The sequence below is a fragment of the Sceloporus occidentalis genome, unplaced genomic scaffold (genome assembly GCF_023333645.1).
Source record: "Sceloporus occidentalis isolate IW3139 unplaced genomic scaffold, rSceOcc1.0.p SCAF_125, whole genome shotgun sequence".
Classification (NCBI taxonomy): Eukaryota; Metazoa; Chordata; class Lepidosauria; order Squamata; family Phrynosomatidae; genus Sceloporus; species Sceloporus occidentalis.
The window spans coordinates 309,637-336,970 of NW_028317105.1; the positions used below are offsets into that span (position 1 = coordinate 309,637).

General features: G+C 38.3%; 1 protein-coding gene across 1 annotated transcript in view; it reads left to right on the forward strand.

The window, feature by feature from the left end:
- The window catches only part of LOC149281980 (connector enhancer of kinase suppressor of ras 2-like), a 180,444-nt gene extending 163,117 nt beyond the window's left edge, over positions 1-17,327 (forward strand). Inside the window, exons 16-24 of the mRNA XM_089498753.1 lie at positions 1,675-1,723; positions 1,967-2,142; positions 3,540-3,613; positions 4,980-5,051; positions 14,277-14,347; positions 14,482-14,582; positions 14,979-15,486; positions 16,450-16,649; positions 17,112-17,327. Coding sequence (XP_089354879.1) covers positions 1,675-1,723; positions 1,967-2,142; positions 3,540-3,613; positions 4,980-5,051; positions 14,277-14,347; positions 14,482-14,582; positions 14,979-15,486; positions 16,450-16,649; positions 17,112-17,327 — 1,467 coding nt within the window. The remainder of the gene's footprint in view (positions 1-1,674; positions 1,724-1,966; positions 2,143-3,539; positions 3,614-4,979; positions 5,052-14,276; positions 14,348-14,481; positions 14,583-14,978; positions 15,487-16,449; positions 16,650-17,111) is intronic.
- The last annotated feature ends 10,007 nt before the right edge of the window (positions 17,328-27,334 follow it).

Below are 27,334 nucleotides of genomic sequence, written 5' to 3' on the forward strand. Positions count from 1 at the left end.
GTCAGGGCAGTTAAGATCTTGAATGGACTGCCAAGTGAAGTGGTTTCGGTAGATTCAGTTAATACCTTCGAGAAAAAGGTTGGCTGCCTTTCTAGAAGCAAATTTATTTCCTGCTTACCTTGTGGCTGTGCATTGTTCTAAGTGAGATCTTGTGATGCCATAATTTTCCTGCAGTATGGGCTATTATGGCTAATATCATATAATTAATATACCAGTCTAGGAATAGAGTGTGTGTTGGGGGTTCCTGAGTTTACTAGAGGTTCACAAATTCACAGAAATCAGGTTGTTAAGGATATATACAATACAGGCTCATATCAGTAACCGAGAGACAGCTGGATTGCTGCAGCTTCAAGAATCATAGAAAATCACTTATCCTCAAGAGGCCATGTCTACTAAGCCATGTATCTGCTGAAGGACACCTAGGAGACTGACGTGTCAACCCTCATCTTGCTTCAACAAACACAACCTCAGGAGGATGCTGATTGACACTTCTGTTTCTGAAATGTATCCAAGAACTCTAGGTTTGTTGTGACTTTTCCAACCCCTTGGTTTTTATGGAAGGTGTAGTAGTATCGCTAAAAATAGGCACATTTTCCAACAACTAGAACGAATTTACTCCACAAAAAAAGCCCCTTTAAATCCGCCTAGCTCATATTTAATAAAAGTCTGAAAAACACAGTCGCTGTATTAAACACAGATGTTCTCTCACCAATTATAATCTGAACGAGTCATGTAGACTATTTTTCATTATTTGTGTTCTATCCAAGAGGGTGAAAAAAAAATCAATTTTGGAATCCAGAATGCTATTTGAACATAGTCTTTAGTACAACCGGCGTGTGTAATTACTCACTATGGTAGTCCGCAGTCTTTTTTGGGTCATTTACGAAGAAGGTGCTTTCCTTCCTGATAAACGACTCCATAAGCGTTTTGCCATCTCCTGTCACGTTGAGAAATATGCGTGTAATCATCAGGATTTGGAAGTCGGAACTGCCACTATAATTAACAATGGCATTATTGTTTAGTGAAGGTTCTAAGATAAATCCTGTAATTAGGTGCAGCGCGTGATCTAAAGCCTTGAAGTCAATCCGTCTTCAAAAATGGCTCGGGATCATTTCGCAGAGCCAGAATGGTCAATATATATTTTACCCGGAAATCTGTAAAAATCCTGTTATACTCAGGCATTAATTTTACTCTCTGTTATGTTAAGCAAAAAAAAAAACTTCACATTTTTATATTTTAACTCTGAAGGCTTAATCACATAGAAACTACAAAAAAGTTTCCTAAAGAAAATCTGTGTGTTTTTTTTTTATGGCAACAACGTATCAGTGTCTACTTTTTTGTCACATGACAATTACGTGTTCCCGACAAAGACATGAAAAAGCAGTTTTTTACATTATCAAAGAGCTATTTCTGGGAAACCGCGATAAGAATTATTTATCTAATGCTGAATTTAGTTAAAAAACTTTACATTCAGCAAAATGAACTATACACTTACATGGTATTACATATATATATATATATATATATATATATATATACTGTATAGATAATATATACATGATTATTGTATCAGCGATAACATATCTTTGCAACGTTACCATTACACCAATAGTTTTTATTTTATCCCAATATTACAGTGTATTCTAATTCTTGACTTGTATTTTTATTGTACAGTCTTTCCATTATGCATCATTGAGGGTAAAAACCAAAAAAAGATCAAAAGGTAAGGCACTTAGTAAATATTCAAAAAGCCTAAATTATTTAATAAAATTTATAGTAATACATGATCAACTAAAACACAATAAAAATGATTTAGTATGAAATTCTAGTCCTGTTCCGATGCTATATGAGCCGTATGTTAAGGAAGACCAATCTTGGAAAAAATATATTTAATCTCAAAATAATTTGTTGTAGACAGTAGAAGCGTAATAACTTAGTTTCCATCATTTTTTCCCCAATATCTCAGGAAGCTCGCTTACCAGTGGTAGCAGACGGCGGATTTCGTGCAAGGATTTGGGTCACGGTGACTGTGAAGGCTGGTTGTGGAAAAAGAAAGATGCCAAAGGATACTTTACCCAAAAATGGAAGAAGTATTGGTTTATTCTAAAGGATTCTTCTCTGTACTGGTACACCAACCAAAATGTAAGTAACAACCATTTTTTCCTGTAACCCACAATTACCGTATTTCCCCATGTATAAGACGCACCCATGTATAAGACGCACCTTAATTTTGGCGCCCGAAATTTAAAAAAAAATGTATTATCATAAAATTCATACTCATCCTCATCACTCCCATCCATTAACTGCCCCTAAACTAACCCTAAAGACCCCATTAACCACAACTGCCCCTAAATTAACCCTAAAGACCCCATCAACCATAACTGCAGCTAAATTAACTGGTGCACTCATATTTAGGGTCACAATATATACGATTTAACATCACGGAAGCCAAAAAGAAATTTAGAATTAAAGGGAGTCGCGTAGCTTGAAATTTTCAGATGAAAGAAGATGTGATTCTAGATCCATGAATATGTTTACCCGCTAAAAGGTATTGAAAAGGCCTTGAGATTTTATTTGACTTTATCCAATGCAGCACCCAAAATCAAATTTCAAGAGAGAGAGAGAGAGAGAGAGAAAGAAAAAAAAAAAAGCTACATACAATAATCTATCCCAAATTATCGGCGGATTTTGCACACAATTTAGCTTCAGAATGTAGAAGAGAAAAGTGAGCAATTATGTTAAAACATTTGGATAAGTGTTTGCCTGTTATTAAGAATGCTATCTAGGCTCTGATACGCTCCATTGGCGAAATTACAGCGTTTGCTACCCAGAACCACACGGAAACGCACCATCGCTGTGCGAAAAAATTCGTTTTTGATGATCACCTACACCCACATGCATATTAACGGAACAAACGTCTCCAGAAAGATCTCTGCTTCTATTCCTGGTGGTTCTTCAAAGAACACAAGACCGCGTTTTAAAATTATTCCGAAATCTGGATTCTAAGGTTCATGTATAAAAGTGTCACAAACGTAGCAGCAATCGTAAGACAATCGGTGTCTATTAAACGATTAACATCTAAAACAAACAGCTCTATGTCAGAACTAAAACAGAAAAAGCAATTCACTTAGTTGGGTTCTGTTGGGGATGGCGCTGAAGGAGTCGCAAGCACCATTTTTAGAGGGTTATTTTCCCAATAACTTGGTCTTATCTGCGTTTTGCGATATTATAATAAGAAGTGACACTTTTTGTTTTCATGCATAAAATTCAATCAGACAGCCTTATACAAAGCGTACAGGTGAAGAGACGGAAAAGAGACTTGGACGTAGAGCTCCTTTCTATAAATAACCCTTTAGTGTCAGGTATGAACTAGGTCTGCACGGGCGGACAAATTGGTCAAAACACCAAACCCACCTCCTGGAGAAAAGTGGTCTTTCTCGGCACCCTCGGCCAGCTCTATCGGTCTGCGCTTTATGGCTGTCTGATTGAATTGTTCTTTTTTTTCCATACTAATCCTCATTCATATCTTTCTTCCACAGGATGAAAAGGCTGAAGGCTTTATTAGTTTACCTGAATTCAGGATAGATCGAGCCATCGAGTGCAGAAAGAAGCAGTGAGTACCTTTTTATTACAGCTACGGGCACTTCAGATGCTTTCCTTCATTAGATAAGGATCGTGTCTTAATTATTATCACATATGTTTTTTTATGGTACATCATAGCTGTCCTGCGACTCACAAAACGTTTGAAACCCTCTAAGATCAAAAAATGATATTTTCTGATATTTTTTTTAATCGTTTTCTGCTACCTGGAGTTTTCAGAGGCGAAAGCAGTAACTGTTTGGCATCTCATTAGATCTAGAACTTCTATGTCTTTATTAGCTTTGAACTCAAAATGTTAGTCTTGCATCTCTATTATACTGAAAAGGCAAATACAAATGGTTTATGGAGTTAGATCAACCTTTTGGCACTGCAGAAAGCTGTTGTTGTCGGCTATGGTAGCCAAGAAGTAGCCTTCAAAGGAGTCTTAGACCAAGGTGACCGATAAGTCAAACAACGAATAAACACCTTTAATGATAGAAATGGTCTTAAAAAAAGGGATAAGCGGTGAAGAAGGGTCTGATGTCCACATGGGGTCTTGTCTACGAATTTGCTTTTGTCCATACAAAAAGCAATTAGATAGACCGAATTGAGGACTTGCTGAGGACCCCATCATGTTATTCGTGTTTAATGCTACCTTTAAGACCAGGACTCAATGTCTTTTGACACATTTGTATTCCGTATACATCGCACAGATGTGTAATACTGAAATACGGCTCTGAAAGAGGTACTGGATCTGGGGACTCGCAGCTTTACAATGTGAATACATTTGTTTCACGAAACTACAATTCTAAAATGTTATTACCGTTCTTAAGGCATTTGTAACGGTCTGTACGGAATCGGAATACATTGATAAAACGATAAAATGGGACTGTCGAGAACTTTAACTTTTGGAAAATACATTGCTATTCGTTCAGATTAAATTGTATTTTGATACTTTACAGATAGGATTCTCTGCAGAATAATATTAGCTTCTTATCTGACTCGGTATTGTCTCGCAGATTGTTCAAGGAATTATGTGTAAATAAGAAAATCTGCCAAGAACAATAGCAAGAATACAAATGTATCTGGTGAAACCAAATTATTTTTTACCGATAACCCGATGCCACCCATTAGAGATCTGTGTTGGTCTGGGACATTTTCATTACAGGGACATTCTCTTTAAAGTAACAGTGTAGAATTTGGGGTCTCCTCATCAGGGCTTTAAAAACAGGAGTTCAGTCCAGTGAGAAGACCTTGGAGAAGACTTGGTCAACCTAAGAAAATGAGTAGTTCCCCCCCCAACTGGTCCTCTGTCTTCTCCTACACATTCTTCTCATAAGCTATACCAAACTTTGTCAAAAGAAAATAAAGATAATAATACATTTTTCTATATTTTTTAGTGCCTTCAAAGCTTGTCATCCAAAAATTAAGAGCTTCTTCTTTGCCACTGACTGTCTTGAAGAAATGAATAGGTAAGACGACCTTTAAGATGATTTTTTCACCACAGGGACAAGTAACAAAAGCAGGGCCGGGCTGAAGTAAACGAGGGCTGGATATGACAGGCCACATGTTATGTTTTTATGCTCCAACCAGGCATTTCCAGCCCACGACTGGAGCAGTATGGGACATTGTCCACCAGTCCGGGCCTGACTGCGTCCAAGAACCCAACGACCATGCCTTAAATACAAAACTTAAGACAACTCGGGATAGATATAGATGGGCTTTGACGGTCAAGAACCCGGTGTGGCTAACAATTAGCTGGTTTCAATATCTTTGTGGCATAAAAAAATGAGTTTTAGTCACATGGATGACCATCTAGATCTGTAGCATGTGTCGATACCTTATATTGGGCCAATATGCCAAAAGAGATAAAGTTACATAAGCTTTTAGGTTAATCTCATCGTCTCTATTTTGAGAGAGATTAATATCATTCCATCTCAAGATATAAATGTATGTAACTTTTTGCATCTCTAGTGGATACTAGGAGGATGGAGGGATGTCTGCCATGACACTTGGCACTGGATGGTCTGTGCGAGTTCCTCATAACCCTGCTAGTATAACATGCTCCTTACAAGCCTAGTCGTAGATCATTTAGAGGTGACATTTCTGAAAGAACAATACTTCACATCACACATGCATACATGACCGGTCTTACATGACTGATTCAATTTAATTGTAGCCATTTATTTGCAATAAAGAAAACCGTCATGCCACGTACATGCTCAGGCTATCGCAGGTACCGTTCATGCTGCTCGAGTATCATGGTAACCTCGAGTCTCATGGTGGAGGCATCTATCATTCAACCGGACTCATTGTGTTTAACCTCTAATGAACTAACCTGCCGGTTCCCCCTCAGCAGTCAATGCATATATTTTAAAGTCACATGTAACCGTAACTATGTAACTACGCTTTCCTCTGCTTTATATTTCTTTTTAATCTGTATATATATATATATTCATGATTTCAGAGAGAAGATGAACAATTGCATATAGAAAGAAGCAAATGTTTATCCTTGTTGTCATTTCATTTAAAGAGAGCACACAGAACCATAGTGTGCCGTCCTCACACGCTCGCCCTTGTCTTTCCCCTGCCGGGGAGCCCGCCGGGATGTTAGGGACAGGCTGTGTGCTGCAACATTAATGCACCCATGCTGCTTTATCAGAGCGACCATGTTTGACTCTGATAAATTAATAATGTCACTGATGTACATATCTCTCTTTTATCTTGGTAACACTTCGGCTCGCTATGTAAAAAAAAACAAGAACTGTTTTCATTGACTTGGTAGGAAGAAGGAAAGGAAAAATGAAAGGAGAGAGGAGGAAAGGAGAAAAATCTTGGCTATATATAAAAGAACATTTGAAGTAGAAAAATGTGTAAAATGTGATACTTACTTTTTAAAATCACATTTTTGTATTCATTTCACATAAATTGCATTAAACTTGGTTATACATCGTCTAGGATACAACCAGTGACCCAAAAAAAATCTGTTTTATGTTTGCAATTACAGCAAATGGACAGTTATTAATGTTTCAAAGTGCATCTCACATTTAAATTATACTTTTGGCACGGCACTTCAGAGAACGTTATATTTCCATAGGCTATTTGGTATGAATTATGATTAGATTCGCATTTCTTTGAAGCATTCCAATTGTACTTTCAGACCTTGGCGTCGTAAAACACGAGAGGTTCTCGAGACATTGATTTCTTAAAAAAAATGATGAGGTATAAAACCCGATGCTCCAACGTACCATTTAAAGAAAGATATCGGGTTTAATTAAGAGGTGCGGATCCTGATGATAAAATGACATTCTGGTGGTGACACTGGGTTCAATTTATATTATAATATACTGTGAGGCGAACTTGTACTCACATTTTTTATAGACAGAAAAGTAACTGATTCTTGTTACAAAGTCAATATTACACATAGAATTAAACTTTTTAATCTCATGCTTCGTAAGCCTCTCACGTTTTGCGTTTTTTTCTTAGTAACAGTAGAACTATGTACCAAATATATTGTGCAGTGGGTACATGATCTCTGTTACACCGCTTAATGTTCTATGCCAGGGGCAAAGCTAGAAAAGGACCCTCTGGGGACCCCTAAACACATGGCTTTTGCCTCCTTCCTCAAGCACTACATAAGGTTCTACCCCTGTGAGCTTCAACGATAGAAGTGCAGGGTCATCGGACTCCACGCTTTGCGGCTTAACTAGATGAATGATGCACAGCAGGCAGAACCTGGATAATCCATAAGGTATCACAGGCTCTTAGTGCTCAAGGGCCCCTGTGCCTGATGTGCCTTGTGGATAATCTAGGTCTGGCCAATGGTTTGCATCAGATGACCGAGAAATGGAAGTCAACTAAGTGGACACTCGCAAAAAGAATAATATATGCCAATTAGTTACTTTTCATATCTTCAGACTTTGTTCTATTTTAATGTGAGACCTCTTGGGCGTTGAGGCTCCCTGGAGCACCACTGTCGAGAAGATCATTGATCTTCCCAACTAGGACACAAATACTATTGAGGCCCCTGCCATAGTTTTCGCTCAGTAAATGACGACGGGCTGGGATATGACGCTCAACTGTATGGAGGGCCGGCTGGTGGCCAACTTTTTCACACAAATCCAATCAAACCCAAGCATTCAATATTCCATGTACATTCAATTATTGTATTCCTTATGCTTTAGATTATTATTATTTATTTTTGTTATAACTATTATTTACTATTGTTGTTATTATTACTTATTCTGCATTCTTTAGACGCACCGAGTCCCGTTAGAATAATCAGCGAGACAGCACACAAAGATTTTTATGGTTCATTTCTCCGTTCTTCCGCTGTCTACGCTTTATCCATCTCTAGCCAGCACGACATTATATCAAATTGCATCAGCAGAATTATGTCAAGTGATCAAATCCAAATTCATCCAATGAGTGAGTTTGTGTACTACAGGAAAGATGGGTAGGGCATCAATGAAAATTCGATATTAGCTAAATGGACTTATCTCTGAGTTCAGCGAGAGATGGGATGTCATAGAAACACTTAAATACATCAAGGAGGGAGGTTTGTTTCAAAGGAGAAATGTTAGAACAAGAGGCCATCATCTAAAACTAGAGGGTCAGAGGCTTAGATGTTTTTACTTTACTTGGAGGGTTGTAGATAAGTGGAGCAGTGCCCCAGTAGAAGGGGTAGACGTTAATACAGTGAGGGTATTAAACATGCATAGGATAGACATATAGCTCCTGAATCTAAGGTGAAACTAAGGACTGATTAAAGTTTACTCTTTACAGCTTTATATAGGTATCCAGATACAGTATGTGGCTTGACTTATGATAAAATTATTTTTGCTTATACATACACACAATAGGAGATGACCGGTATTATCTCCGATAATATTTTGTTTAACCTGTAAGCCCAGGCTGGGTAATGAAATGCGGCGGATTCATAAATCACAGTGGAGAGTAATTATTTCTTGATTCCTGGCAGCCTTGACTTTCTCCAGCCTTGTTGTCGTTAAGGTTAGGTATAAATTAAAATGGGAAATGATTAATGAGAAGTTTAAGGGATAAAATTTGTGCCCTTTGGATAACGTTCACTCCAAATGAATTAAAGCATAAGGTCCTTGGAAGAGGCATCTTTTATGATAATCGGACTCTAGGCAGGGCTCCTCATTGACCATATACCATATACCAGTACGTAGACCCCAAAGAAGCACTCTTGGACAGGACTATGTTACCAGCTACATAATCCTTCACCTCCATTGCAGCCATGGCGTGCCCCTGGTGGCTGAAGTAGGGGCCCAAGGGACCGCTGCTGTGGATCCTTATGGTAACCCTCTGTCTGCAACCCCATGTTTCTTGGACGTTTTCTTCTGTTCTGTAAGGGACACGCGTTCCTAAACGTCTGTAAGGACTGAGCAGTGAGATTGATGAATGTCTCTAACACTGAACGCACTTGAAAAATTGTTGCTGGCCCTCTTAATGACTGCTGACGTGGCCCCCCCAAAAAGACAGTCGGTCATTGCGACACCTGCAACTTTTTTGAAGCTGGTTATTTGATAAATGCGGCAGGACAAGATCATACACACTACATACTGGCTTAAAATACTGGGCTAGGTCTGTGGGCTAAAAGCCCCTCCAATTCTCCTGTCCTCTACTGAAAGTATATTTTTCAAATGGAGTCTTTAGTTGAACTTTTTTTATTGGGCAACATAGAAGATGTAGAGGCTACATAAGCTTCCGGGACTTCTTAGCGCTAATTATTTAAAGGGACAGTGATTCATTTATCTAAATCTATATAAACAAAGCATTTTGAACGCAAGCTGCCTTTAAAGGGTCCCTGACAGTTCCCTTTAAGGGCTACCGGTACACTAGACAGTCTGATCCCCACGTCTTGGCTATCGGCCCTTTTACAATCCCCTTCCTTTTGTACTGTATTCCATACGTAAATGATCAAATCACATTTTTAGTTACTGTTCCTTTAAACAATGCTGTAGAATTTTCTGTTTAAACCAATTTGGATTATAGTCTCCAGATTTTGCTTTCAAAGATTCCTCCTTAAGCAATTTGTTTTTTCTTTCCCCATTTAAGCGTGTAGCTACCCTAGATATCGAGCACATTAGCTCTCAGCTTCCCTAAGGAAACAGATGTACAAAATATTCCATCGCGGGGATATCAAGGAATCGGATATTCTACGTGGGTCATTACTGTCATCTCACTTGATGTGCTCATCCCACAGACTTCACGATTCGGTTACATGTCATCCGCTGTCACGTTGCATTGCCTATCCTCGCTAATAGGGGAGCCTCTCGGGAACCATCCCCAGAGATTAAAACAGAACCACAATTACAGAACAGTTCACAACCTCACACACTCCCCACATGTCACCGTTACATTCAATATTTATTGGAATGGGTGCAAGAAAAGAAATATGATACATTTATAGGACATTCATCCAGCTTTTTGGGTGGCTTTCCTTTACGTAGCATTGCATACAGATGATCGCAAACTATCCTGATAGGGCCAGATGCAATAATCTGTATAAAAGTAAACTTTTGTTAAAAAAAAAAGATAAATTCAACTCCCAGGACACAAATCCGCATAACGATCGCAAAGCCGTGTACACATTAACCAGGAACAACTGATTTCATATCTAAGCCACCATGAGTCTAATAAAATCAAGGCAAGGCTCAATGAGTCCCATGAGTTAAGAGCCTTGTTTACTTTGTCTTACTATAACCACAAAGTGTTAAAATCCTTGAAAGAAAAAAAATTAAGTTATCATAATAATGAAACATAAACCAGTATTTAAAGGGTTAAACGTTAAAATCCATTTCAATCTTAATTGGTGAGCTCTTTCAAATAGTTACATTTGTAGCAAAGTAGTTCAATTGAATAACTTTCAAGCATTTTCTTTTTACAGTCAAGCCCCTGGTACTTGTCCGGCATAAATCCTGGAGACCTATTGAGACTTTATTAGTGAATCACACAAAAAAAAAAAACAGTACCCTTTCAGTGCTGGTATATTTTAAATGAATTTAAGATGGTGCTGATGTTTTTTAATTGATATTTTCTCACTTGTTTTACTTTTATTGGGATTTGGCATTGTATCGGTATTGGTATCATTCACCGTATCAAAGAAATGAGTCTCTAGAAATTATAAATCATCAGAAAGCAAGTAAGCAAGTTAGTAAGCAAGCAAACAGGCAGGCAGGCAGGCAGGCAGGGTGCTGGGTTGTATAGCGAGTGGCATTAGTAGCAGGATGAGGGATAAGGGTCTAATACTTTACAGATCTCTGGACAGGCATCACCAAGACTATTGGGGACAGTTGTAGAGCCCCCGTCTCCAGATGGATATTGATATATTGGAGAGAGTTCAGAGGAGAGCGGATAAAATGGGGAACGTTTGCAGGATAGAAATTATCAAAAAGTCTAAGGGATCACAATATGGCCGGCATGGAGGACCGAAGAGAGAGGGGGAGATGGGACAGAAACATTGAAATAGATAAAGTGATTTAACAAATTACAGGAGGGAAGTTTTTTGTCAAAGGAGGAGAAATGTCAGAACAAAAGCTTATTTACTTACAAATGGAACCGCTTCCTAGCAGAAGTGGTAGATGTTAAGATAATTTAAACATGCAGGAGGAGGCATATATAGCTCCTGAATCAAGAAGAAAAGGGACTGATTAAGGCATGAGTCTTCACATCAGGAATAATGGGCGGATTAGATTGGCAGAATGGGTCTTATCTGCCATGGAATTCAGTAATCAGTAAGGTGGTTGTTCCTCGGAATTCCACACATTCATTTAGTATTTAAATAAAATGTTAAAGGATGAGATACGATTACCTTTCTCGCACTGAAATGAGATGCTGAGCCAGTAGACGGGCTGTATGAGACAGCCTAAAAATAGGCCTCTCAGGCTATTTATCAATACGGGAAAGATAATAAAAGGCGTAAAGCCAAATCCCTCGGCAAACTATAGTACAGAGCCTGGGCACATAACGAAAAAGATTACCGAGTCCGCAATGCGTGCTTCATCCAAAAGCCCCTGTTTCACATTAAATCCTAAATGTTCATGTATTCACGAAAATAATAATAATTTTAAACATTGTGTTTCTATCCTCTGTTTAAACACATCAAAAGTACACAAAATATAAAAGATTATTATTTTTTAAGCGTACATCTGTTTATTTTACTTTTCAAACTATGGCAGAGATTTTTTAGACGGCCATCTCTTAAGGCTAGGAAGATCCACAAGGTATATATAGATACAGTAAGATGTGAGCTATATGAAAGAAGTGATTGATTGTGATTTAAGTAATGATAAGGACTGATGCATCTAGACCTCTATTGTCTGTCCTTGGGTTGGGATGATGTATATTTACTGGGGAGGGGCATTTAATGGTCTAGGCTTCCTCCCAGTGTAGGACTTGGATGTCCGGTAGGTCCATCGGAATGATCAAATGCTCTCAAAACAACTAAAACTACATTACCAAAAATATGCAACAACTCAATAACTTATAAATGCATATTTTTTATTGGTTTGCTGCTTAAACCCAATGGATGACAAACCGATATGAATGATAATTAGCGATGTCTAATAAGGGTTATATCTGCTATGAAGCTCTTGGCTGACCTAGTTTGATGGGAGAGTCGCGTTGGTTTCTTAAGATGTATCGAACTAGCATTTCCCAAATAACATGATACAAAAAAGCGGAGCTCCACAAACCTTTGATTCTGAACATGGATCTTTGATGAGACTGACTTGAGGTTATTTCGTTACAATATTTCTATTCTTTCTCATAAGATCATTCTATCATTCTATCATTTTAACTGCAGGTTAAATGCCAAAGCATAAATGTTCATTGAGATTTAGATGTGTATAGTATACAATCCAGTGAACATCCAGCAGTTCACATACAAACTCGTCTCTCCATTGGGAGTACGTTAGAACGGTTTGGATGGAAACTGGTGATCGGCTGACATCTACTGGAGTACTCTGACACTTGTGCCTCTGTTCCATATATCACTTTGTCTTTGTTTTCTTAATAACGATCATCATGTCATGCTTTTTAGACAGCAGATGAGCCCATCTAGTCGCCCATTTCTTCTGCTGTAAAGACTCAAACCTTGTACAATATAACTTATTGTACAATATACAATATAACAATATTTTTCAGCTGTTTCTACACAAATTATTCTGACTTTTAGGGCTACAGAGCTCTGGGATACACTTAGACCCAGCAAACATTCTGAGCTCAAGGGAGGAAAGAAGAGCAAAGGGATTTGGGTTACTAAAGAGGGTCTTCCCCTACTAAACCCAGTCATAATTTTGCCATAAACCTTGCAAGTAAACAAATAATCAAACACCAAACTGGTTTATTTGAGGTTAGAAGCTGCGTAAAATGTACTTATCGTTTCATAGAAATCTAATCTGATTATTTGACTTCTAAAGGGAATGAAAAACCCTCTTATGCATAGGCTGAGACTGCTTAATGCTTAATAGTTATAAAAACCTTATGATATTACATATACCCTTTAATTAAGCCTTCTGCAAAATCAGAAATATTTTTGCCATAGACAGTGCTAATGGTGGTAAAAGGACGCTCCTTTGAGAGTATTCAAAATATTTCTATTTGGTTTAGGATATTGATTAGTTCCATTGGGGAAGACAACCCTTACAACGTAGTTCAGAGAGAGAAAGAGAGAAAAGAGTTACTTGGGAATTGATTAGACCATTAGTCTTGGTGCAAAGGAATAATCAATAGACTGGAAGACAATGGAGCCGATTACTTGGACAATCCTGAGTTGCTTGAGGGTTGGCTCAGTGCCTGGAATATGGATTCCAACTGGATTTAATCCACATGCAGTGCAAAACTAAGAGGAGTAGGAAATATCTATAAGCTATCTTGAACATGCTTGGATGCTATTAAAAAGCAGCCTAGAGAAGAGATTGATTGGAGAATCATTAGGTGTTTAATTAATCTATTTAAGGAGTTCATATGTTTTTTATTAGAAATTGATCACACCAGGCTGATATCATATATCCATAGTCCACCAAAAAAAAAAAGAGATTTGTGGATGACGTCAACTTGCGTTGGATCATCATTGCGTGGGTCATCCAGTCCCCACTTTTTATGGAGAAAGGTCTGTGTGATGCCACCAATTTTGTTCAACCTTTGACATCCAAATCAGATTAAATTACCTGGATCTTTAACCTGGAACTCCTGCAAACTCTTTCCCTAAAGATGAGATTTGTCATCCGTCAGGTGTGACCCTGCTGAAAATCAATAATAATTACGTAGAAGCAAAGAAAGAAAATACATAGTGGTCAGTAGTCCCAATTTGGCCAGGACAGTCTTGATAGAAACAGAGGATGGGCAGACAGCATTCGAGCCAAATGACCTAGTATCACGTTAAAACATGGTCAGTGAACACTATTAAGTCTTGTCCAACATAATAAGGTGTCCAGTGTAAATTTTGACGTTCACGATGACTTCAGACACGTATAAATACAAATTTCAAGTAAAAAAAAAACTTCTGTCATAAAACAAGGTTATAACCAACTATTTTCTTTACAGAAGTGTGATGGGAACAATATCTAAATGTACAGGAACCCTTTCCATATATATATACACATATATATTACCACCCAATTAACTAGCAAGACTTATGGATTAAATGTCTGGTTTCTGTTTGACAGATGGATGAACCGTCTAGGCCTTGCAGCTATTGGGTACACACCAGATGAAAAGGACGTCAGACCCAACGAAGGTACCAAAGTTACCATTTCTGAATAATTTCTGATAGACCTTCACCTGTAAGACCAATGTTATAGTCCAAGAGTTGTTTGTTTCGGGTTTTGTAGGTGTAGAATACGGCAATAATGTTTTTTCCCCCATTACTAGATTACTGGAGTGAAAGTGATCAAGATGATATTGATGGATCTATGACCTTGAAACAGGAAGCTCCGTCCACAGTGAGTGACAACTATCACCGCACATCTTCTGTGAGTTAAAAACCATACCCCATACGTTGTTTACATTCAACATACACCTTACATGTCTTTGGGGTTTTAATATTTTGCCAACTTGTGTCTGTATTATTTTACATCACAAATGGATATGTTTAGTAAAAGAATAATGTGGATTCTTGTACCTAAATAATTGTAAGCCCATTGTGTTTTTCCCCTCTCCCCAAGTCACAGGTAATTAACCGGGACAACCAAGTGACCCATCGGGTGTTTACCATTAGCGAGCCTGGCAAAGACCTAACAAGGCTGGGCTTAAAGTTACTCATCTGCCACAAAATTGATTTGGCAGAAGGATACAATTGTTGTAGAGCTTTGATATTTATAAATGGAGAAAGCAAGATTGCAACTAACGGGACCGTATGCTTTGTCTAGGTTAATTCTTCAAGTCCGTTTCCTGAACAGAAGCATGGTCGCCATTTTTCCAGTGAATCCACCTACTCCCACTCCTCTGCGGAAGACTCGAGGCAGGACGCCACTGGAAGTACACACTCTTCGGGATGTAGGCCCACTTATCGGGAAAGGCGTTCTTGGCAAGACCTTATAGAAACCCCTTTAACCAGCTCAGGACTTCACTTCCTGCAGACTGTTCCTCCTGACCCAGAATATGTAGCTGGACGACCTGGAATGTCCCCAGAAAGAAGGAGACAAGCCACTCTACCTGTCCAAAGACGCCATAACCACGAAAAAGACGGACCCTTCCCTCTAGCAGAATGTCCACGGGGTCACACTTCTCATGCCAGGACACAGAAGCAACGTAGCCAAAGCTTGCCAAGGAACAGGGATGTTAAAGGAAAATGTCGGGGTGAGACAGCCGGTCTCGTGGAGGAGAAATCTGAAGATGAACTCCTTAAAAGGAAGCATAGCACTTCCAGTAAAGAAGGTAACGTCATTCCATCCTCTCTAGTATACCAGTAACACCTGTGGATCGATTTGCTTGTAGCTAGGTGAGGCCTTATTAAAAAGGAAGAAATGTGATCATAATACTTGTTCCCTTTTGATAGTTGGAACCTCATGCATCCATATAGAGCTGGAATCCCATTCATCCATATGGATCTTCAATCCCTTTTCATCCATCCATATGGAGTTGGAACCCATTCCATCCGTATGGAGCTGGAATCCCATGCTGGGATATAAATTATAACAGCAAATACCTGTGAGAATTATTTTATTAATGATATTGATGCTGCGAATACATCTCGCTGTCTAGAAAAAGGTAATCAATCAGAAATGATAGGTTATCTAAAATATTAGCCTTTCCATAGGATTATTAATATTGATAATAAGCTGGTTTTATCAGCCTTTTGGTGGAATACGGACCAGGGATCGTGCGTTCACGTATCTACCCCACTTTCTGTTTCCTGATATCTGCATAAGTTATAATACAAGTGAAGGTGCTCTAAAATTATACACAACAAGCGGCCAACCTTGAAGTGTAAGTCAGATCAATGACCAGAAATAATGTTCTAATCTCTAGTTAAAAAAACAGTAGACACAATTTAGCCTAAGTGACAATCCGAACAAACTGACCCAGTAATAGAGATGCCCAAACATTTTTATAGGTACCATTCATCCCTGCGAAACACTGAAATGTGCACAGTCAATGAAAGGATCCAATTGTGGTGTAAATGCAGCCTGATTCCTTGCTGCTCTAGACAAACATAACCTTCAGTAGGGGGTCCATAAGCTACTTATAAGGCTGGGAACAAAATAAGCATATTCCTTGGGTCATTAACAAGGGTTTCCTCCCCTGTCCAAAGTGGACCTTGTTGTCCACAGAAATGTTGGAGTTTTTAGCCAATGTGTGTTTTGAATTTAAATAAAACATTGTTGAATTCTCTTTCAGAAAACAAGAAAGAAAGCAGGTGCAGTACAGACGGTCTTCAGGAGCTGTATCGAACATTAGAACAAGCCAGCCTATCAGCGTTCGGCGAACAGCGGCCTTCAACCAAGCAGGAATTTAGGAGATCCTTCGTAAAGAGGTGCAATGACCCAGTTTTAAATGAAAAACTCCATCGCATTAGAGTCTTGAAAAGCACTTTAAAAGTAAGTACAGAAAACAGAAATACAGATATGGGTTATGATTGTCTTAACGTATATAGCCTACCAAGAGAATTTATGGACTCAAAACCGGTCTAAACATTGTTATTTACGGTGGTTAAAAATGACTAGTAACGTCTGGCCATGTCATGTATGACCTCTAGGCACAATGGAGCCCACAGAACGTAAGATGGAAGGGATCCACAGCAGCTATTCTTAATTGGCTTATGTAGCGCCACCATATTCAGCAGCGCTGTACAATAGGCAGAGAGGACATACTGTAACAAGTAGTGCATCAAATACAATTTGGACAGAAACAAATGATAGGGAGGGTTTATTGATATATTTAATTATAGGGTTTATTGTTTCGAGTGGCTGTTGACACTGTTTGGATATACATCTTTCTAGCAAAATGTATTTTGGTTCCAAGCACGTCTTCATCTTCACGCTCACTTCTTGTTATTCCAGGCAAAAGAAGGGGATCTTGCAATAGTCGACAGTCTCCTCGATGACCCGAATTTGACGTCAAAGAAGTATAAAGAATGGAAGCAAAAGAACCATGAGTTTTTCGTGGACATTTGTGAGTACAGCGGAACCCTGAAACCTCAGAACGGTGCCTCCGAACTCGTTGTACCGGCACCCATGCTGACACATACACATTCATTTATCGAAACACACGTCTGACGAGCAGTGGCACCGCGAACAATCCAATTGCCAGGTGCCACGGGAAAAAAAAAAAAACAATCCAAAAAAAACCACTGTAATATTTGTATATAATGTAATCATATGGATTGTAAAAAAAAACATTGGATAAGAGAATAGTGCCACAGGATGCCTATGACATTGCATGAACAAGTCAGTGTTATTTCCTAATTTCTTTTTCTTTTGATGTACGTACCAAGATCTGCATTCCACAGAAAAATCCACGTTCAATTATTATAGAGGCCCAAGTATTGTACTGCAGTAACACGACAAGGACAAAATTCCTAAAAAAAAAAACCACATTTTATATATTTAGAAGTGTATCTATGTATATAAAATGGCAGTCGACCATTTCTATGATATTTCTTACTTTTCCTTATTCCATGCTTAAATAGAATTCAGGAACCGGCGTGGGTCATCGCTATCATGACAAAAATGGTTTTGTAGAATTATCATCCCCAGTGCGGAGAATGGTCTTAGACGTAAAGAAACGGCTCAGCCCCTTAGTGCCTTAAGATGTAAATTGTGCGTCCTGCAGAAAGCGGCTTCCTTGTGCAATGGGTTGGCATGACGCGTACCAACTGGGCAAGAATGAACTGATGGTAACCTGTGAATGAATTATCTACATCTTAAAGGGGAAGTATTCAAAGTCATATCAATTAGAGTATTCACAAAATGTTTATTGATGATTGTTTTATAAATTCAGCAACAACATAACTTAAACCATGATCTTTTGTGATAAATATTTTTATTGAACAAATTAATTATTAAAAGGACAGTCTAGTTATCTAAATTGTATTTTTTAGGCAGGTTGGAGTCCCGACTGCCTCTACCGAAGTAGTATGTAAGCTTCTTGCACATGCTCAGTAGCAATTCCGCTGAAGTCGGTGAATCATCCGCCAATCGCATCGCAAAGCCTCAGTGTTCAGACAGCACTGTGATTGGCTGATGCTGCTTCTATTGGTTTCAACAGGAGCTCAGCTCCCTTTGAAAAGAATAGGAGTTCTACTGATCACATGCAAGAATTATATTTAGGTATGCTCCCTGCTTTCATTAGCGGCAGCTGGGGGTAGAGTTAAATGAGAAAGAAGGACCGGTTTGAGGCAATTAACCTTAAAATAGGGACAGTGTTTCTTTAAGTAAAATGCCTATATTATTGTTATCTCAAACACAATACCAGTTGGTAAAAAAACTGGAAGGCTTATTTGTTATAAGCGTTTAACTTGTCATATTAATATATATATATATTATTGGCTGCCCTCCAATCAGAGCAGAGGAATGTGATATTGGGTTCTGGAAACCCTTCAACGTGAAAGTATTAAGTTTTAAAAGATACTTCTCCTTTAAGATGGCTTTAGGACAATCCCAAAGAGAACTTGGGATCAAGAGGACTTGTACATGCAAGATAATAGTATTTACTGCAGGATTACCAATCCTTCCACTGTGACTTTAGTGCCACTATCCTGTGACTTCTTATAAATTGTTATGCTGGTTTATAGTTTGAATGGGAAATGCAGCCGACCAGGTATATATCCACTAAACCAGAATGGGCAAAGTTATTTGTATTTTTGTTATAGAAGGACATGCTGCTGAAATTAGCGCGGAATAACGGGCAAGCTGAACAATCCAATACGTTTGATAACAGCAGGTGCTGATTCCTCGGTTCTTCCAATTAACCACCGATCAATGGCTGCCTGTATGTGTCTCCTGCTATGTTTGTGACAAGTAGTTTACATTATCCTTTGATGAGTAGATGGCCCTGTGGGACTGTGGTCAGACATACTTGTGATAATGTATCATTTGTGGAACGTTCACACTCAGTAAGGGGGATGTGCAACCCTCATGCTGTGATTAAACTAACATTCCCATCAGTGCGGCAACAGGCCACCCAAGTCAACCGTGGGACAACCAATATACAGTGAGAAGAATGGGTGTTACAAGATGGTTTTAAATCGACTAAAACTCAAATCTACACTATATTAATGCATCTGCAGGTTTTTGTAGGTTTTCTTTATTTGACAACAGAAAAGATTTGAGATCTTTTAGGAAATATTTTAAGAAAAAGATGTATTTATGGAAAAATTGAGTAAAGGGTTCATAAACTCATCTAATCAGGCAATAGGAACATTTGCCGATTCTATTATGTAGTCAAAGGTTGACTTTTGGTTTCAGATTCTTTGGAATCTCTGAATATGGAATTGGTGATCAGTGATGGTCCACCATTCTTTTAATTCAAGCACTGTCTACAGCATTACAGTTACATCAAAGTGACAGAGGCTGTGTAGACTTTATCCAGAGCTCTCTTTGGTATTATAATCCCTTCTCCTCTCCCACAGTGGGGTAGTTTGAAGTCTATAGCTTCCCACGGTATTCACTAATTGCACGAACTTAGACATGATCATGGCCCAAACTGTGTGAAAATAGCCCAACAAAGCTGGAGGTATTCAGAATCCATACATTGAAAATACTGTGGAAACGTGTCTAGACGCTCTACTGAACAGATCACCTGGTACTTCACAGCCTATTGAAAAGAACTTGAGCTACTAAATAATTAGCAACCAGTTTGAGAGGACTATCAGCTTATGCCTTACTCCCCTTGCCTTAGTTAATATAAACTCCCCATTAGTAACGCATAGCAAAGGCGTAAACATGATGTCCTATAATGTGAAGTAGGAATGTTCACCTTGCAAGATAGACCCCAAGACAAATGCCAGTGTCATTATTCTGTTTTGGAACCATGGATGGATGGTACGTTTAAATACGTCACTGTGATAAGTGCACTTTAATTCCAAATGGGACTGACTTTTTTAATTACATAAATATTTCTTTTGTCCTAAGAGAGATCGACGATATAGCGTATCCATTCCATTAGTATATCGGTTTTAGCTCCGACTGACCCGTTTAACTGTGATTCACTGTGATTTGTGGAATTAGGTCTCATAATGGAGCTTCCCCTTGCATCTACCACTGCCATAATTACCCCAAACAGTTGCCACAGCCATTAGTCATGAAAGACATACAATATACACATTTCTGGGAGGACTATCCCTGTAAACATGTCTTTCGCTGCTTTTAATACAACATTGACTCAAAAAAACGCGCTGTCACGCTGTACTTTACTAAGGTATATATTTATATTTGTGTTTTATACCTGGCAACCCAGTTTTTTTATTTTTAATATTCATCTTTATACTTTTTTTTAAATAGATATCTGGAATAAATGCATGTAGGAATCTGGGAACTATATTTATCAATATAAACAATTTATTTGTCATGTAAAGATGTTTTAAGGTTGAAGAGGGTGGTAGATTAGTGGAACAACCACCCAGCAGAAGTGGTGGAAGTTAATGCAGTGAACAAATTCAAACATAGAGGAAATAAGAGGCCAGGAGCTGATTCAAGGTTTTAAAGCAGAAATAATGGGCAGACTAGAAGGGCTGAATGGTTCTATTCTGCCGTCAAAGTTTCTATGTCTCCTTTCCATGCATCTAAATATTTCTTTATAATATACCCAATTATTATACTTTATAGGCCCCTGTCTATTATATTTTGATATTTTGATTGCAGCATTGTGGTTTTTGAGCTGGGTGGTCCAAGTGTGCCCCGGGACGCTGTTCCCCCTGCCCCATGGATGTTACGGCCCTCATGGATCGCTTCTGATTCAACTTTTTCCTCTGAATTCATCTTAAAAGAATATGATCCAATATGTCAGCAATTCTAGAAGCAGCACACTCATAAAACGTCCGATTAATGCGTCTGCACTTCACCTGAAAAGCAGACAGGGGGCAGTCATCACGGCTACAGCAGTTTAGTAAATAATTAAAACTCAGGGATAACAAGCCAAATTTTCTGTCCATTTCTGTAGCACAAAACTTGTGTGTAGATTGCATAGGTTTGGTACGCCGATATGCGCATGAACGTTAGCTCAAAGATAACACTTTATTGGCAGCAGTAAATATTAATTGGGTAATTAGGTGCAATTATGATGCATAGTAGAAGAAATAGTGCAATCACCATGGCAACCAATGGACCGTTCCTGTCATTTTTGTGCAAGGATTCCATTGTACACAAACTAATCATTAGGTTATCCCAGCAAAAGCATCTGAAAGCATGAGCGGCCATAAAGTTATCATCTCATATTCGTTTGCTGATAGCAGCAAGTTGACAGACTGGCAAAGGATTATGGGAATCGTAGTTCATCAACTACTGGAGGACTAAAGGCCGCCTGGTTCTGAAGTTATCCCCAAGCTCCTGTCTCCAAAGGTTCCATATAACCCATCAAACACATGTGTGAAGAACGCATGGGCTTACAATGTAGCTAAAACTTGCCCCAATGTCTGTTTGAGACTCGATGATTTGGGGGTATATGAAGCCACGTAATGTGAAGTGAATCCGACTCCCAATACTACTTCTTAATGAATCAGTTCTGTTACCCATAAAACTACTTCTTGTAGACTTCCATAGAGCTTTCTTCCAGGTGCACTGAGGTGTCCATTCTCTATTAGTCAGGAACACATTTCTGCGTTTATTATATGATTTCTGTGTATTAATAGAAAAACTAAAAAAAACTAAAATAAACCTAAAAACTGAAACATGAAAAAAAGCAGATATCCATGAAGAGAAGTGGAGAATAACTCAGCCATTTTGGATACAAAATATCAGTGAAGAAGCAAGATATAGAGATAACATTCCAATAGTTCTATGGAATATATTCATAAAGAAGGAATAAGTGAAGGACCTCCATACTGCATACCTAGGAACATAAGGCTGTGACAAGCGCACACATAAAGTAGGGCCAGGGGCCCCATGCCTTTAAACTTCTTGGAGCAGAACTGGCCCTAAACTCATGTGAATGGCATCTGTATTTTTATTTATTACTGAGGATACCCAAGGTGTTTGGTGTCAAGACATGGGGTCAGCAGCATCATGGTATCTCTGCATAGATGCGAAACTCAACTATATAAATCAAAACCAACTCTACACCATCATAGTGCATTAGGGTTGTCTTAAAACCAACTTTAAGTGAACTGTCGCCATTACAGATTCTAGAAACCCTACCTACAGCTTGTGTGTTTTGGCTTATTAATCAGGGTCTGCCCGTGGCAGATCCAGGATTATCTACACAATCTCCTGTCCTAAGGTCCCTTTTCTCACTCACCCTTACAAAAGGCTACGCAAACCAATCAGCAACAATCAGCAACTTATCAATATGAGAGAGAAAGCAATACAGAGGAATAATCACGGAGGTCCTTAGAACATCTTTCTCCATGGCATACACATTAGGTGGGGCTCTAAAAACTTAAATATTGGTTATTTTAATGCAAATGCGATTACATAGACTTATTTCATGGACAGAACCGTAAAATATAGGGTTTTTGGAAAAGTGACAGATCTGCTTTAATGACTTTTATAATAAAGGTTGTAGCTCGATTGCATAGAAAACTTTAAACCTGGGAATTGTTTTAGGATTCGAGAATCACGACAAATAATTTATTAAGAGAACAAAAAGAAACACACAGGATTTACGTGCTTAAGTCCAATTAACTAGACATTCTCACCACAATGCCAAAAAAACTCACAACTCCTAATGAGTCCGCCTGGAGGAATAAATAATGAAGCTTTTGCATTTTGTTTGGATTACTAAATTATGTATGCATCTAAGAAGCTCCTTGGAAAATGAAGGTCAGATTCAACAACCCGAAAAGAAAAAGCCATTAGGCTAAATGTAATAGTTAGATTGTTTGGAATAAAATTGTCTGATCCCAATGATGTTTTTGTCTCGGAGTATTGTGAAAATTATTCCACCAGATGACAAAAAAAATAAAGGATCATCTTAGCATTAAAGGTCTCTGGAAAGAGGACCCATGTGTTCCCAGGAGCTATGTGTTCATCATGTGATAAATAATAATAATGTCCAATTAACAAATTAGTTCAGGGTAGTCACCATGTAGTCATCACCTCTTGGTCTGTTGGCTTACATTCTGAGTACTTGTGAGAGGTGAGCTTCTGAGCCCATGTGGAGGTCCAACCTGGGCTTGGTTCACCGGTGAGGTATGGTGGTGGGCTACACCAGCCACTTAACTCAGTATGTGAGGGGGAACTGCATTTTTTTTTTCACTTGCTTAAGCCAATTGTCTGGCAGCAGGGACCTTTTATTTATTATTATTTTGACATTTTATTACCATTTTAGAATGCCAGCCAAGTGGCCGAGACCTGTATGGTCTAGGGTTTTTACCAATATTGTTGTATTGATATATCTATTCAAACCAAGTACATTGTCACTGTTGCACATTTTTGCTTTTTGGATGCACTGAAAAGGCCACAATGGATCCCAGAAGAATTGGCTTTTTTGGTGGGAGAGGTAGGTTGTCCTTTTGGACACTAACCTCCCCTTGAAGACTTCAGAGGACCCCTTTTTGAGGCAGGACCTAGAAGATCTTTCCCTCTCTAACGCATTTTGGCTGGGGAGGGAAGGCGGAACATATCCATAAAAAAGGTGATCAACAGGTAGCTCTTCAGCTATTTGGCTTTATAGGGAGATGCAACAGAACGATTGAGCAGACCCTACCATTTTATGAGTAACTTCAAAATTGTAGGATTTAGCACTGTGCTGGAAAGCAGAAATGTAATTAGCATAGATAATGAAATTAAGTAATATTCTGTCATTTGTGAAAAAGTTATTCTTTAAGTATAATTAGTAGTCCTACCTGCCACCATAAATGATCAAGAACAACCAGAATGCTTTAACAACTAGCATGCTGTAGCTTATAAGTTAAAGGATCCAAGTAAATTTGAATATTTATATAGGTGCATATCTTTATCACGCCTACTTCCCCAAAATATCTCCAATTCTAAAACCCTCTAAGAGGTAATACCAGTGATTACCAGGGATATGGTATGATGACCCATAAAGAAAGACCGTGTCCAAGAACTCAACTTCAAGCGCAACATTACGACCGGGGCTAGGCGGACATCTGGAAAGACGTGCGTTGGTCAACCCAAAGATTCTACTTGGTAATTGTTTAATGGCAAATGACTTTCTTTGTTTTTCTAAGAGCTGATATAGCGTCTGTTGTCTTAACTCAAAGCCTAATCGCTAGCCAAAGGAGCTGCTCCTAAATGAAGCACAAACACATTCTATAGATTGTGTTTCACCAATGCAACAATGTAGCTAAATGCAAAGGCCGGTGACGGAGGGGAAAATGCACTAGAATTTCTATTGTTTGACGCCGATACTGTATTACCAATAAAAATACATGATCAAGATACTTCTAGGTTGTTGGTGACATGTATAAATGGAAAAGCTTTTTTTATTTAAAAAAAATGCTTATAATTCTGTGAAAATATACATTTCTTGTACAATGGCTTGCACTTTACCTGCGTATATACTGTGAAGTAGGCTGTAGCGTTATTTTTTGTTATATTATTATTATTTCTCTTTGTGTGAAGTGGTTGAAGTATTAAAACAATAGTTTACGGCTGTTTTTTCAACCCATTCCTATATAACAAGTCTTCAATAGATATATAAGATGTATTTCCGGTAATTGAACACTAACGACATACAGGGATGTTACCGGATTGTGTCTGTTATATGTAATATGTTCCGGATTTCTGCAGCAATAGGTTATATACCAAACTCTTAAAGGACTGTTTCAACAAAGGGGTTTATTCACTAAATAAGGCTCAAGGAATCAGAGATGGTTCCAGGGGGGCTCCGGTGCAGAATTTGATCTCGGGGCTGGGAGGCATGTCTCCCCATCCCTTCCTTTTTGAGATCTCTAAAGAAATTCCCAGTTATGGTTGCTCACCATTTAGTGAATAAACCCCAGAACCTGCTTCCTGCACCTTGTTGTTCAAAGGGGCACTTCATATTTCTGTACATAGAGGCTGAACTGTTATTTTTTTCACTCCATCTTATAATTATGATCTATTATTTTAACAAAGAACGACCTTCCAGAAATGTATTATTTCAGTGTTAGTTATGTGACGTTTTCTGCTTTCAGACAGAGAATGACAAATACAGATTTAACAGTAGTACTTACAGGATGAAATGTATTCAAAAAGGAATATTTAATACAAATTGTATGTACAATATCAGACACACGGCTGTATGTAGGTTCACTAGTGAATAACGCAGGACCTGTCACTCAAAACTGTAATTAAGTTGCATTAATAAATATATATATATAAAAAAATGTACATACAGTATATTGTATTAATATTTTTCTTAAACTGTTTAGCAGTTTTAAAGATATTTTAAAAATAAATTCCCTATGTTCATTATTATCTTACTAGTCTCTCCCCATCTCATAATAATTTCCAGCATGCATCTGCGTCCCGCTTACTCATTGGTTACTTTTTTGAAGAAAGAAAAAAAAAAAGGTTCCTCGGGGGCGGGAATCATAAGGTATGAAGATAATTAACCAGTATGGCACAGAGGCGACAGGAATTATATGTGCATGACGAAATGTATTATTAAAAATAACTTGAAATATGCAGGCCTGTTTTATATATGTTTTACACGACATATAGCATAAATAAACATAAATACGAACGCAACACTATGGATTTCATAGAGCTGATCTTTATTATTGTCTAAAGGGATTACATGGAAAAATAATGTTTTGCAGAGCAAACGAAAAACTTCTTTCTTCATGTGAAATGGGTAAAAACATTGGCTTTTTAGTACTGCTGCTTTCCAATGATGTCAACAATACAATACAATGTATTTTCCATTCGCTGTGGTTTTATTTATTTTTAACTAGTCCATGTTAGGTAACTCTGGCACATAGGGGTTTCACAAGCAATACTACACCAAAATCTTTCGGTAAATATTCTAGTATTGCAGCTGCCACGCCAACACAAATTATCAGGCTCCTAGCTATTAATGTAAGTGTGCAAAACTTTACTATTTCAGTAAAAATCTATACCGAATGTTCAATTATTTAATATAATCAGAATAAAGTAAGGACCCATTGTTCCCAAGAGGTCATCTCTTCATAGCTCATGATAGCGTTTTGGTTTCAACAATTTTAATCTAGTAAGATTATTAAAAAACAAATAATGAGGGAGCTTAATTTATAAAATAGTTAAATGGTAACCAATATGAGTGATTCTTCTGTTATTTTATATTATTATTTTTAATTTATTATTATTATTATGATTATTATTAAATTGCTGCAGTCTCTGTCAAGATGTGTTTCAGTTGGAAAGTTGAATTCAGAGCTTGGTCCAAAAAATGTCATTCAACCACATTTCATGGATAAACCATACAAAAGGATGTATTCCCAAACAATTCACACGCAATGCCCGAGGGGTATATTTTACCAGGATATGGCAAGGAGAAAACGTCTCACTCTATATTTTATATGCATGGGGGGTATAATCTCTTCAGTGGAGTTCTGAATCCCAATGACCCTTTTTGGTGCATACTTGGGAAATCTCTGGGTTTGACCCGGAGTCTCTGGGTAAAACGCAGCATCCCTGGGTCTCAGGGTCAGTTTCTTCTTTCTTTGGGCAGGGGACCAGCGTTTGTCCATACCCCATCCACTCCCCTTCCCACTAAAGGCTGTCAGGGGCTAGCTCCATATGCAGCTAGCCCTGCCACCACACATGGCTAGCCTTGCCTTTTCTTGAGGGTACTCCCCCCAGAAAAGCAATAGCCCCAGGTAGCCTACCATTTAAAGATCCCATGTATGCCTAGTAGATGTCTAACCAGCTTTCCTTATCGCATGTCACCCTCACTCAAACCATATCCAATTTGTTCCTATATCGAGCTGTCACTTGGACCCTCCACCTTGTCATCAAGCCTCGAATGACATCATCGCATGGAGGCGTATCGGCATATTCCAAGTATATGAGGGCAATCCATGACTCAATAATCGGCCAATGGAAGATTCAATTTCCCAACGGATAAACCTATACTTCTTACAAAAGATCTGTTTACTTGTGTGTTTTTTTTATTTTTAAGGGTTTTGATGTTTCCCAAA